This window comes from Podarcis pityusensis (genome assembly GCF_964106645.2).
Source record: "Podarcis pityusensis genome assembly, chromosome: 6".
In the NCBI taxonomy this organism is placed as follows: domain Eukaryota; kingdom Metazoa; phylum Chordata; class Lepidosauria; order Squamata; family Lacertidae; genus Podarcis; species Podarcis pityusensis.
This window is the reverse complement of record NC_138030.1, coordinates 94,100,050-94,114,647: the sequence shown is the minus strand read 5'-3', so window position 1 is coordinate 94,114,647 and position 14,598 is coordinate 94,100,050. Positions and strand designations below refer to the sequence as shown.

The window sequence follows — 14,598 nt, the reverse complement described above, 5'->3', positions numbered from 1 at the left end:
GTGTGGCAGGGCAATCGGCTTTGACCTATCACTTACCTTTTTCGACACATCTGTGGAACGATAATTTCAAGCACTCTACGTGAAGCTACCTTTGAAAGTGACTCGGAAACCACAACTAATCCAGAATGTGGCAACTAGACTGGTGCCGGGGAGTGGCTACCAGGACCACATAACACCAGTCCTAAAGGTTCTTCATCGGCTTCCAGTGCATTTCTGAGCACAATTCAAAGTGTTGGTGCCGAACTTTAAAGCTCTAAATGGCCTTGACCCAGTATGCCTGAAGGAGTGTCTCCACCCCAATCACTCAGCTCAGATACTGAGGTCCTCCTCTGAGGGTCTTCCACTGGTTCCCTCACTGCGAGAAGCGAAATTACAGGGAACCAGGCAGAGGGCCTTCTCGGTAGTGGCACCCGCCCTGTAGAACACCCTCCCTTCAGATGTCAAGGAAATAAACAACTGTCTGACTTTTAGAAGACATCTGAAGGCAGCCCTGTATCGGGAAGTTTTTAATGTCTGGTGTTTTATTATGTTTCAAAATATGCTGTAAGCTGCCCAGAGTGGCTGGGGAAATCGAGCCAGATGGGCGGGGTATAAATAATAAAATTATTATTATTATTATTATTATTATTATTATTAACCACCAGACCTGTAGGAGGATTGTATATGACCTAGCTAGTTTTCTAGTTGTAGTTTTGCCTATTAAAAAAGAATGGGTAGAATCCCATATGATTGACTGCCTCCATGATTTAGAATAATGAAGGGCAGATGAAGAATTCCTGTAGCAGGAGGACTTGTCAATTCTGTTGTTAAAGTGTTGGGCTAATTACAAACTGGCAAGAACCTGTTGCTTTCATAATGAAAGTTAAAGCTATCATCATGTAAAATATATTGGATATATATTGGATATCGCAGTGGGTTGTTCTATTCATATGTTTTAATCCTATTTTGAGGCGTGTCCCGGCTTTTCCATTGCATTGTTATATGACTGATGGTGGCCTTTGGCTAAGCAATAAAGATTTGACATCTGGGGTTGGTGGATTCGCATAATGCGTAGACTAAAGCCCTCTCCAGGAGTTACGTTTTTAATATTTGTTTTTAATATTTGTTTGCTATATGTAAGTCTCCTTGAGCCCTTCAGATATAAGGTGATGTGTAAATAAAGTAGCAAAAATTGTAAGAATAATAAAGAAAATATGTGTGAAAGCAGCAGCAGGGATGGGCATGTCATCACTTGGTTTTAGTTTCTGTCACCTTCCAAATTGTTCAGAGTTCTAAAAATGGGAGGAGCCTCCATGGTAAGGTTACCAGATTTTTTTTCAGTGAATCTGGGGACACAATAAATAAATAAATAAATAAATAAATAAATAAATAAATAAATGTTTGTTGATGCTGCAGTGATGGCGTTGGCAGAGGGGCGGCTGCCACCTTGACCTCAACCACCACGTTTCCCCTTCCTCCAAGGTTTCTATCTCCTTTCTTCATGAGCCTGAGCTCATGTTGTTGGTTCTTTGGTGGTGGTGGTGGTGGTGGGGAAGTGGTGTGCAGTGGGTCAGGTATGGTAGGCGGAGAAGGAGGGCCGAGAGCAGCGGCACTGGCGAGACTCAGGCAGTGCGATTCCTCCCTTCCTATCGGAGCAGCCCCAATCCCATTCCTACTTGCGTGCAAGCAGGAGTGGGTGGGGATCCCTCAGCTGGGAAGGGAGGCTTCCCGTTGCCTGACTGAGATATCCCTGCCCCCTCTTGCTTGCACGCAAGTAGGAGTTGGGAGGCTGTTCCGATAGGCAGCACAAAGCCTCCCTTCACAGCTTAGTTGCTGGGGGTCAGAGAAGATGGAGGCAGCCCAGAAGCTGCATCTTTGAGCCCCTGCACCACCATCATAGGGGGACTTCCGAGCAGCTCCTGAAGCCAGCCAGAGCCAACTGCTCCGGGCTGCTGAGACTGCCACCGCTGCATTTCCCCAGGACATTAGATGAACTCCGGGGACATTCCAGGGATGGAATTTGTCTGGGGACTTATTCGCAAATCCGGGGACTGTCCCCAGGAAATGGGGACGCCTGGTAACCCTACTCCATGGACACAAAAGTGTCTCCCCCTCCCCCCGGTGCAGAAAATCACCACCTGCAAGTTGGACGGCAGTAGACCTCGCAACAGAGTGTCCTGACATTCAACCATTCCATGGAATATTCAGTCATAAGGTAGTGGCCTCCTTCAGGATGGTCTGTCCCTGGAAGGAGTAAATAAATTTGGTGATGCTACATGTATCAGCTGCATCTGTTGGTGCTTTTATGTTCCTATCTCTCCATGTGCTGGTGAACTTGGGGGGGAAGTTACAACTAGAGGCAAGAATCAGCATGACTGGTGGAACAGCAATGTTTGCAGTGCAAAACGAATACCCCCCCAAAAAATGTCCAGAAGACAGCTTCCCCCACCCCCACCCCCACCCAAAAAACCCTTGCTAATAATGACTGAGCATGCTTAATAGCTACAGAATATTGAGTGACAGCTAGAAAAGAAAAAACAGAATGTGTATGTGTGAGACAGAGAGAGATAAAGAGAGGGAATTGGAATACTCTGCTTGCAGGGAATGGCTGAAACCCTCCCTTCAGTCCCTTCTTAGAGCACTCTTTTTAGGGGAGAAGACACGCTGCAACATTTTGTTTTAGGCCCCTCTTGGGTCTGGGTTACTGTGTTCTTGGCCGTAGACTTACTGGGCAACCCACATGAGCTAATGAGGAGGCCATTGATTCAGCCACACTCAATCATGGTGTTTTTTTTTTTGTATTTGTCAACTTCCCTAAAGGGCACTTTATTTGCCCTGCTCAAGTTTTGTTTCCAGCCTCCCCCACTCTGCTGCTCTTGTTTGTGTAGGTTGATGTGATTTGGCATCATTTGCAGATTTCTAGCCAGTGGGAAGGTAGAGGCACGGGGGCATCGCAAGTCATGATGGACGAGCTTCTGCGGAGTTCTGAGCCTGGCAGTTTTTCACGGTTCTTGCTCACAAGCTGCCTCGTTCTAATCAGCCCTGTCAATTCCTCACTTTAATGAGCATCACCAAAGCCCACCTGATTATTCCTGAAAGAATGGTGTGTTTGGCCCTTCCCCAGCTTACGAAAACCCTAATAGCCAGGATGTGGCTTGGGGAAATGAATGCACACAGGGAGGAAAGAGATGCTGAAAGGCAGTGCGTCTGACAACAACAACAGCATCGCTGGCGCCAGTGCCTGAGCTGGGTCTGTTCTCTTAAGCCCTGGCCTTGAGAGAGTTGGGTTCTCCCCGCACCTTCTCTGCCTGCCTGCACACACACACCCTTTCTGCTGTGGGATACCCACACCCACAGGCTCTCTTGAGAGGCTTCTGGCGACAGAAATGGGGCAGGAAGAGTCAACTCTGTCGGACTAGAGCGGCCTTAATCTTTCTGTTCCTCTGCAGCAGGCAGGCTGCTAACCCTTTGTGAGTGGGGTTTTTGTTTGTTTCAGAGAGACAGAAGCGCAGGTGAACTTAGGCCAGCCTTAGCCACTGCAGATTCCTCCCTTTCTTAACCTTTGCCACAGCCTTTTAACAGGGCAATGCAATACTTAACTCAGACCAACACTGCTACTTTTTGATGGTCTCATTTCTCTCTCTTTCCCGCCACAGTTTTCCTAGTGGCTTGTTCAGCAGTGAGTGTTTCCAGGAGTTGAGAACAAAGGCGTTACACTAGGGTTGGGCACAGCTTTGGCAACTTTCTGTGGTGATGTCAGAACTGACGTATTAAAACCCAAGAGTCCTGTTGGATCCAGCTGGGGCCTTGCCTAGCCCAGAATCTTTTTCCATCCCTGGCTCTGTTGTTTTGAGAAGTTCAAGGGCAGGGCAGGAAGGTACCAGCCCCCTCCCATGGTATCTGGGATTATAGGTTATGTATATGCCAGCAGTCACATTTGCATGTTGTTGCACACATCAAAGAGGGGGTGGGGATATCTCCACACAATGCACATTACCTGTTTGGTTTCCCTACATCTGGAACCAACTCCTCCTCTTCAACCTGCCACCTGCACATGCACAATGACTATCTGAAACACGCACACCTCAGCTTCGCTGTGAAGTGAATGTGGCTCATGTTTTCAATGGGATGGAAGCTGGTTTCAGGCAAATGCATTAAACAGCAGTACACGCAGGTCTCTCTATCCGAACACAGAGCATTCTCAGGAAATAGTTTGTTAGACAAGCTTCTTCTTCTTCTTTGGCGACCACTCGTGGCCAGGTAAGATTGTCTTCCATGAACACGGTCTTAACAGTTACAGTGGTACCTCAGGTTAAGTACTTAATTCGTTCCGGAGGTCCGTACTTAACCTGAAACTGTTCTTAACCTGAAGCACCACTTTAGCTAATGGGGCCTCCTGCTGCCACTGTGCTGCCGAAGCACAATTTCTGTGCTCATCCTGAAGCAAAGTTCTTAACCTGAAGCACTATTTCTGGGTTCGTGGAGTCTGTAACCTGAAGCGTATGTAACCTGAAGCGTATGTAATTCTGGATCCACACGTTCTTTCATAGTGGGGACATAGGTTTCCAGGCGGGAGTTGATCACTGTGAGGGTTTGCCAAGTGTGTCTTCTTCTTAGCATGCTTTTTCCTTTTGTCCTGAGTTTGAGCCTCTTCAAAGTCCATGACACCTTTGGTAAAGACTGTTCTCCAATTGGAGCGCTCGCAGACCAGTGTTTCCCAATTGCCAGTGTTTATACTAAAAGGAAAAAAAAAGGTTTGCTTTGAGTGAGTCTCTAAACCTCGTTTGTTGACCACTAGTATTACACTTTCCATTTTTAAGTTCAGAATAGAGTAGGGCCTGCAAGACGGAGCTGTTCTGCCAGGTCTTTGATCAGGGTCCAGTCTGACCCCCCTCTTTTTACAAGACCTTGCATATACAGTGGTGCCCCGCAAGACGAATGCCTCGCAAGACGAAAAACTCGCTAGACGAAAGAGTTTTCCGTTTTTTGAGTCATTCCGCAAGACAAATTTCCCTATGGGCTTGCTTCGCAAGACGAAACGTCTTGCGAGTTCTTGCGAGTTTGTTTCCTTTTTCTTAAAGCCGCTAAGCCGCTAAGCCGTTAATAGCCGCTAAGCCGTTAATAGCCGCTAAGCCGCTAATAGGGTTGCTTCGCAAGACGAAAAAACCGCAAGACGAAGAGACTCGCAGAACGGATTAATTTCGTCTTGCGAGGCACCACTGTAAGTGGCCTCTCTAACTTTTCTCAGTGGCTCATACAAATAACTGAGCCTGGTGAGCACTTAATGTTCCCAACCCTTATAGTTATAAATTGTGGGCTTGCCATCTGATTTATTCTGATTTTAAGCTGATTTTAAGCTGATTTTAAGCTGTATTTCAGTCAATTGCTGGATTTTATGTTTTAATGTATTATATACTTTGATGTTAGCTGCCCTGAGCCCAGTTTGGCCAGGGAGGGCAGGATATAAATTTATTATTATTATTATTATTATTATTATTATTATTATTATTAATTTGGAAGACAAATAAAGGCATTCTCGGGAAATAGTTTCTTAGCTGAGGATTCACATAGCAAGTCTATGATTTCCATTTATTCCTATGGGAAAATTTCTAATGCATTCCTGACCACAAAATTTTAACCCAGTAAAACATTCTGAAACCTTGCAAAAAGCAAACAAGGAAGGAAAAATCTGTCTTATTTGTCTGATCTCTCCCCCTTCCTCCCACCACACAAAAACTTAGGATTGTTTAAGCTGCTTATTTGGTCTGAGTACTTCATGCAGTGCCAACAAAGGTCCGTATAGGGAAAGCCATGGTGTTCCCAGTAGTGATGTATGGAAGTGAAAGCTGGACCATAAAGAAGGCTGATCGCTGAAGAATGGATGCTTTTGAATTCTGGTGCTGGAGGAAACTCTTGAGAGTCCCATGGACTGCAAGAAGATCAAACGCATCCATTCTTAAGGAAATCAGCCCTGAGTGCTCACTGGAAGGAGAGATCCTGAAGCTGAGGCTCCAATACTTTGGCCACCTCATGAGAAGAGATGACTCCCTGGAAAAGACTCTGATGTTGGGAAAGATGGAGGGCACAAGGAGAAGGGGACGACAGAGGACGAGATGGTTGGACAGTGTTCTTGAAGCTACCAGCATGAGTTTGACCAAACTGCGGGAGGCAGTGGAAGACAGGAGTGGCTGGCATGCTCTGGTCCATGGGGGCACGAAGAGTTGGACACAACTAAACGACTAAACAACAACAACTACACGCAGGTCCTGCTGTTTGGATATCTGAATCTGAAGTATGTATAGTGAGGTTACTCATGTTTGGATAGCTGAAATTCCATCTAACAAGTGTTGGGATAGCAGGACCTGCATATATTTTTCAAGATAGATATGTATTGTGGCTAACACAATGTGTAAATGGCTCCAAGCAGCAGGAGTGGGAGCACACTGGAGCCGAAGTAAATGATAATGTGTACCCAGGCATAATGTCTCTGAGCACCAGCCCACCATTGGTAAACTTTCCATTCCCAGTCGCCTCCCCAACCTCCTCCTGTCTTTCACTTATTGGTTATCATGCAGAGCACTCAAAAGAGGAATGGAAACACAACATTTGAATCGGTGAATGTTGAGAGTCATCTAAACGTCATTGTCAATGTTTTATTGTGTATCCAAAAGTGGGGGAAACAGATTAATCTGCAGCTGGTTAGCATTCACATGTGAATGTCAATAATCACTAAACTTTGTACATTCAGTATAACATACATAAATAGGTGTGTTTATCTATTTATTTAGATTTATATTCCATCTCACAGGATGGGTAACAACAGCAAAATAATAATAATAATAATAATAATAATAATAATAATTCCATCAGATCTCTCCACTATTTCCCAATCTATATTTAAAAGGATTTTAATAAGATTTTGAGGGTTTTATTCTAATGCACTTTTTTTTAAAAAAAAAAGTAAGTTGCCCTGAAGGATTTTTAGTGAAAATGAGCAAATAGATAAACCCACTGTACTGGCATGGATTCAAAACGGCAGATACTTTTCATAGCAGGATATTGACTGGTCCCTTGTCAATGATGCACCAGACTTAAAAAGAGCTCTGTTGCGAGATTCACCGAATAGATTGTATTGGTTAAGAGATATGCTCATTTTGTTGCTGCCACTGCCATGTGGTAGTAACTATCAAACTATGTTGTATGAAAAAATAAATAAACCCACCTTCTGTATTGTGTGTGAGCACACTGGAGATGCAACGATGCAGAAGAACTGCAGTTTGCACAAAGTTTGTGCCCAGGACAAATCTCAGTGACTTGAACAGAAACCAAAATTGGTGGGATTTAATTTTTATTCTTAACATTTTAAGAAATAAGTTTTCCAGGTTGAAGAGTGAATTGTGCATTCAGTTATAATTAAGTAAAACATGTTCCTCAACTACCAGGTGTTTGGAGAAACTGGCTTAAGGGTTTGCAATCTCACAACTGTCATTTGAGCCTAAACTCTGCTCCACTCCACTTTTAGCCTGGTTTAAAACTTAGTTTGGCAGCTGCGTGGGTGGCATGCTCAGAAGTCTTAGGACTCTGTGTTATTGCTGGCTTTGCCAGCCATGCGCTATACTCCCTTGCTTCTCCTCCATCTTTCCCAATCAGACTTAATTAAAGTGTTTGCAAGCCACAGCCTGGTTTTAATTACAGTGAAATTGTCAAGATTAGAATGAAATTGGCCGATCATTGTTTACAGCTTCATTGTTAGGGGACACAGCAGGCTGCTGAAATCATCTCCATGCCAGCCATCATAGTGTGAAGAATATGTGAAGCCTCTTAAGTGGAGGTCTGGTTGGCACGTAGCTCATGACTTGTTCCACAGGCAGCAGATGTTAAACTGATATGTATAAAATTGCTGAGTGTCAACACGTTTATCTTTGGCCGAGATCTCAATACAAAGAATGGCCTGATAGGTGGCCCAAAACAGGTACTGCTTTTGTTAATTACATTTTTGCCTCACCGCTCTTCCCTCAAGGTGCCATACGCAAGGTACGCCTCTGTCTCCCCAATCTCAGTGCAATCTTGTGAGACAGGTCAGACTGAGAGAGAGCGAGATTGCCCCAAGGTCAAACTGAAGTAAATAATCAGAATTTAAAGTGAATCATCTGGAGTAAAGCCTATATTTTGCACACAGGAAGACTTAAAAACTAAACTCCGAAATGGCTCTCAGTGTAAAAGCTGTTTCATAAATGGGGGCCTTTTTTTATAAGCCAAGGTCTAGTGTGAAGGAAGATACAACTCCAGTCACAGTGGTACAAGTATCCTTAAGGTGTCAACGTGCAAAAAGGGCAGCAGGGCTGCTGGGCTTCTAAAGGAGAAGAGATTTTGTCAGGTTGGCTTCTTGGGACTTGGTGGTGATGGAAATCCACATAGTCTGGTTTCATGCAATGACCAGACTCAAATGGAACTGTACTGATAATGGCAGAAGTAGACACAATTATGAACCTGGCAAATAGAGGACTACACATTCTTCCCCTGCCAGTTTCCCCATCCCCCTCTCCAAGACAAAAATGGTTCCTTTCAGGTGGGGTAGGAGTAACTAGCAGCAGAGAGGTATCACTAAAATGCAGGAAGCCTTTCGGTTTCTCCTTCACTGTAAATTATGTTCCTGAGCTTGCTCAAGAGCCTAATTTCCCACCAGGCAGCATGGAATTTGCAGTTTCCATTGTCTCCTGAGTTGAATCAATAGGCAGCGGAAATAGCAAATCCCATGGTCTCTAGTCATTGTTTTCTTCCTGTAAGAACCCAAGAGAGCAGGGATGGGGAAACTTTGCCCCTCTAGATGTTGTTCAGCTATGTTTCCCACAGTCCCTGCCCGTTGGCCATGCCAGGCGGGACTGATGGAAGCAAAGCAGTATCCAGAGCATCACCTTTGTAGCTGAGGAAGAACTGCATCAAACCCTTTAAAAGGCAAGCCAATGTCTTCGTGGTTTAGCTTGACAACCGTAACATAGGACGAAGCAGATGTGTAGTCGTCTTGTTGTTACTCTTAAGTGGTTTTGCTTGCTAGCCTATTTTATCCTGCCTTGGGGGAAGGAAAAGAGTAGCCGTGCAAATATATGCCCTTTATCCCCTTTTATAATTTGGGGCACTTTATCAGATCTACAGATTGCCAGTATTTACTGTGGTGTATAGACTGCCTTGTATAAATCTCTCTAATGTCCTATCCATCTGGAAAGCTGGTTCATACAGATGGGGTATGGATCAGAAATATTCCTTGAAGGAATAGGATCAAACTGATGTGAACTGAATTCCTCCAGCACTCTTGGCCTAGTGCCACTATGTGTTTCTACAAGCTGTTGGCATCATTCATTTCTGGTTGTAGCAATCAGCGTTGCTGTCAAGGTACTAGGCACGAAAATGAAGTCTTCAACAGAGTTGCCATCACATTTGTCTGAAACAAAAATATTGATGGGAATTTGGAGGTTCCTGCTTAGGCAAAACATCCAAGGAATTCCTAAGGAAGCAATAAGAATGTTTCAGTAAGACTAAGGAAATTTATTGGTAATGGTGTTTCATACATCTTTACCTAAAGCCAACCAAAAACACAATTGCAGGTTCTCAGTTGAACTGTTATTGTGAATGTTATCTTCTGCCTCTTACCAGCGTTGCATGTCCTGTTTGGGCTGGTGAAGCAACTCTCCACGCAGTGGGGAAAATGATAATAGCTGCAAAATTTAAATGTCCAGGTGAATTTGGAGGTTTCTGCTCAGGGGGAGCAGATGAGGAATTTTGAGGGAAGGGGGGGGAGGAAAGGAAAACAGAAAATAATTTAGAGTGTGGCTCTATGTTTATGCAGAAAAGTCTAATTGAGCTCAATGGGACTTAATCCCTAGTAAGTATACTTAGGTCTGTAGTCTTAACTGCATTTTTTTTCCAGGGTGTTTTCTGTAAACCCCTGGTTTTCAGAACACTTTGCATGTAATATTTTCAGTTGCTGTTGTTTATTGTTGTTTTCCGGAGATGTCTGTACTGTCAGGTAAGTAAAGTGTGTGAATTGGTATTACATGTTTGTGTGAGTTGGATCCCATCTTGGAAGCATCATACATACAAGGGTGTGGTGAGGAGTATTAGCATAAGAAGCTGCCTTATACTTGGTCCATCTAGCTCAGTATGATTCATTTGATTCAGAACAGCTTTTCAGTGTCTTTGGCAGGGCTCACTTCCCCCTCTGGAACATTTTAAATTAAGCCTGCAATCTTCACACTGCAATACCTGTGCTTAAGATTGGGTTCATACAGAAACGCAGAACACTCAGAATATTGTGCAGAATTCTCTAGTGCATCAGCCTTCTTCAGGCTTTCTGTCTTTGTGTTAGGGAAGTCGGTGAAGGAAGAGGTGGACCGTAGAGACTAGTGTGCAACTTGGTCCCCATCCCTCTCCCAGTCTCACTTAGAGCAGGACTGGCCTGAGGTGGACTGAGGCAACCATCTTGGGGGGGGGGGTGGAATCCCAAGGGCCAGCGCCCCCCCCCTGCCACCGGAGGAGCGAGGAGAAGTGGTGGCTTCTGGTGAGATCTTGTGAGACTCTTGCAGATATTGCCACCGCTTCTCCCTTCTCCTGCAACCCTACCACTGTTGCCACTGGGGAAGCAAGGATCAGTGGCTGCATCTTCTGGGTTCTTTTACTCCTGGAGGCGCCTTGTGTGTTTTAGAAGCCTGGAAAATCAGGGTTCTGAATTGTGTCAAGGAGCCCCCACATGCATAGGAGGCTCCCCACTTTGGGACGTCACCCTCCAACTTGTGAGGATGGCTGGAGTAGTAATGGAAGTGGAACTAGTGTGCTCGCCCCTGTTGACCCCACTCCCCATGTGTATACTTAACTCACGACAGACAGTCTGTATTTGAGTTATCTTCAGAGGGTCCTTTATCCCCTTATTCCTAGATGCTGGAAACGTGCTCCTTCTTTATATTAGGAAAAACCAGGCCTGGATCCTGGATACAGTTATAATTGTGCTTACTTTGCCATTACTGTTTTCTTGGCTTTCTCCTCCAGAGAATTTGCTCGCTGGAAGGTGAATAATTTGGCATTGGAAAGGAAAGATTTCTTCAGCTTGCCTCTGCCCCTGGCTCCAGAATTCATCCGCAACATTCGCCTTCTGGGGCGTCGGCCCAGCCTCCAGCAGATCACCGAGAACCTGATTAAAAAATACGGGACCCATTTCCTGCTCTCTGCCACACTTGGAGGTGAATGCTCCCCTTTCTTCCCATGTGTTTTCTCTCTTAAATTCAAAAACTATAGTCTTTAGCCACATCGCCCGAGTACCTGAATTAAGTGTTGTGTTTTTATATTAAAAAAATGTGTTCCAGGCACACCGATATCTCTGTACTACTGTAACAGTTTTATTAATTTATTCATTTGTTTAATTTATGTCCCACTCTTCCTCTTCAAGGAGTTCAAGGTGTGTATCGGTTGTGAGATTGCAGATTGTCAACGTGGGAACAAAAGCTCCTCATCGTGTGTACTCAGAATTAAGTTGCATTGAGTTCAGTGGGGCTTGCTTCCAATTAACAGCCTTACAGTCCCATGCACTGTATCTTTACTCAGAAGCGGGTCCCATTATACAGTGGGGAGGGGAGTTGGTTACTCCCAAGAAAGTGTGCAAAGGATTGCAGCCAGGCAGTTCGATTCCATTGTATCCATTGTACAAAATGTCCTTGCTGTGCCAGCGCCTAGGCTGGCACCCAGTGCACAGTTGATCATACGATGGCAACCATCGAGCTGCAAGCAGTATGCCTGGTGGTAATGCCCACAACCCTCTTGAACAGAGTCTACGACGATAGTTTTGCGACCCTACAAGTCATGGCACCTTCCCCTGACAACAGTTACAGTCATACTACATCACCTGTCCCCTGGTCATCATAGTGCCACATCTCAGCAGACTGACACGCAGCCCACAGGCAGCAGTGCCATGAGTGTGTCGCAGGCAACTCTTCACAGCTTCGTCAGCAAGGGGAATAAGAAAAAGAAAGATCAGGCTGAACCTCTCGGGAGGCCTCTGTGCTGGCACCACAGCTCAGCAACCAATAGTGCTGCTCATACAACAGGGTTCAAATTGTTCAAATTCCTCTTCCCAGCCCAAGCATTATGGCCACACACGTATTTTCAGCTCAAGGCAGAACTGGCATGGAGAAGCAGCCACACATTTCAAAGCCTGACGGAAACAAACATTGACTCCAGAGTCTTTTACGCAAAGGTCAACATGGCCCTTTTGCAAAGTTGTGCCCTCCATATGTTTTGGACCCAACTACCAAAGCCAGCCTAGACCGAAGCTTAGGGAAGGTGAAGTCTGAAATATCTCTAGGGCAGCCGGTAGGGGAAGGCGGCCAAGAGCCCTACTCTTCAACACAGCTTCCGGATACTACTGATTTCTATGCACATATATTTATGGGCACTCAGTGGGGAGGCCATGTTGAATGGAAAAGTGCAAAGGTGGATAAAACTGGCCTGGCATGGGGAAAATCCAGGCTCCCCACACTCAAGAGCCACTCCATGACTTCTTAGTCACAGAGGCGGGCATGTATCACTGCCATCCTGGCTTTAGTGGGTGCCCCGCCCCATCCTGCACTTGCTACCGCTGGTCATATTTTGTTTTGCTTATTAAAATCTATATACCATTTTTCATACATAATAGCCAAGTGGTATACAAAAAAAAATACCAAAAATAATAATAAAACTCAAATTAAGTCAATGGTAGGAAACTAAAAGGAAATGAAATCCAACTGGCCCTGCAAGGTCAGGAAAGGCCTCCACGAATGTGTTTTCTTCAAGTACTGAAATTGCATTTGGAGCACAGGCAGTTCCACAGGAAGGCTGCCGCTACAGCAGTGTTTCTCAAAAAAAGTTCTCTGGGCCACACTTTTGGAATAAAAATTGGCTCACACCACACCAAATTTTTAATTGATAAAAAATACACCTGAAAACAAAAAGAAACAACTCCTAGCAGCACTTGATTTATAACATAAAACACAACTACTTAAAATATCATCACAGGGCGTCCGGAAAGTATAAAATAATGCAGCTACATAACAACATGAATCCTTCGTGAACTATAATATTGGATTGTTCTTGAATCTTCCTGCCACATCCTTTGAGAAGCGCTGCAGCGAACCTCTGCAGGTCGCAGCCTTGCCAGGTTGGCCTCATCCGACGATCTTGGTGGGGTGAGAGGCACTTTGTCTGGTAAGCTTGATCCCCAGTGCATTGTGTGCACCAGCACAGGCAGATTACAAAGAGGCCCCCTTGGCTCTGTGGGACAGCACAGACTCCACAAGCCCAAGGACCAGGTCTTCCCACCACTAACTCTCCATCAGACCAAGCACAAGACTGTGGTCCAAAGCAGATGAAATGTTTACTTACCATGAGAAAAGCCACAATGGGCAGTCACAGGAGTTGCTTAGTCTGTTCTGTTTTTGTACAGCCCTCCCAGCCTTCCCATAACAGCCCTGCGCTGAGAGAAGGCACATTGCCAAAGGTGAGGGAGCTCCATGGATGAGCTGTACCATCCTGGCTCTTTGTGGTGTTATGGTGGGCTGTTTCTCTTTGCTGAAGCCACCCGCACCCCTTCTCAGTCTTCCCATGTGTCTCCCCACGCCTCTTGTCACACCCAGCAACTTTGGGAACCTCACGTGGGGCGTTGGGGTCCGCTGAATCGCCCTTTCCCCATAATCTGGCAACAAAGTTCTCACACTAATACAAATTGGCGTGAAGACTTTGTTATTATTGATTAAAGCCGTAGTTCAAGGCAGGGCTTAAAGTAGTGGTATGGATTTTTAGAAATCCATAAGTCATGTCTACTAATAGCAACAAAACAAGCTTGCCAGACAGCTAAAGACAATTAGTGACATTTTGCTGTGCAAGTGACCAATTGGCTTAAATAATACCTCCTCACTTGCCAAGGCTGCTTTTTCCTCTCCCCTCCTTAGTCTGAACGTGTGTTTTCTGTGTTTTGATCTTCTGTAGGTCTATTAAAAGTCCACTGTGGAACTGCTGTTGACACCCATATATAGAATTAGCATGTTCAAGTTATAAATGGATCTGATTGTGTGTGTGTGTGTGTGTGTGTGTGTGTGTGTGTAGAAATTGCCCAGAGGCAGGAGGATATCCTCAGTTTTAAATGTGTTTGTGGGAGGGGGGCTATTGTTTTGTTGTTTTTGTTTTAATTTTTTTTTTTATCTTGTGAACTGTCCTGAGATCTTCTAATGAAGGGCAGTATATAAATCACAATCATAGCCATAATCATAATCATTGTTAATTTATTCAATGAGAGTTGGCTTAAATGGACCTTCCATAGAAGACACCTAGGGTGCTTTATAAAGCTTGAAGTATGGGCACCAACAAGCATTATGGGGCTCAAGACCAGGAACTGTGTGGATCACGAGTTGGTTCATTCCCCCCCAGTGCCACCAAGGGGACTGGTCAAAGGAAGGAATGGCCAGCCTTGAGTTGGAAGGGATCACAAGGGTCATCTAGTCCAACCCCCTACAGTGCATGAATCTTTTTGCCCAATGTAGGGTTCAAACCCACAACCCAGAGATTAAGAGTCTCATGCTCTACTGACTGAGCTATCTATGT

General features: G+C 44.9%; 1 protein-coding gene across 2 annotated transcripts in view; it reads left to right on the top strand.

The window, feature by feature from the left end:
- BRINP2 (BMP/retinoic acid inducible neural specific 2) overlaps positions 1–14,598 on the top strand; it is an 84,825-nt gene that overhangs the window by 54,192 nt on the left and 16,035 nt on the right. For both annotated transcript variants that reach the window (XM_081012129.1, XM_081012130.1), the window contains exon 3: positions 11,020–11,210. In XM_081012129.1, the coding sequence (XP_080868255.1) occupies positions 11,020–11,210 (191 nt within the window). The remainder of the gene's footprint in view (positions 1–11,019; positions 11,211–14,598) is intronic.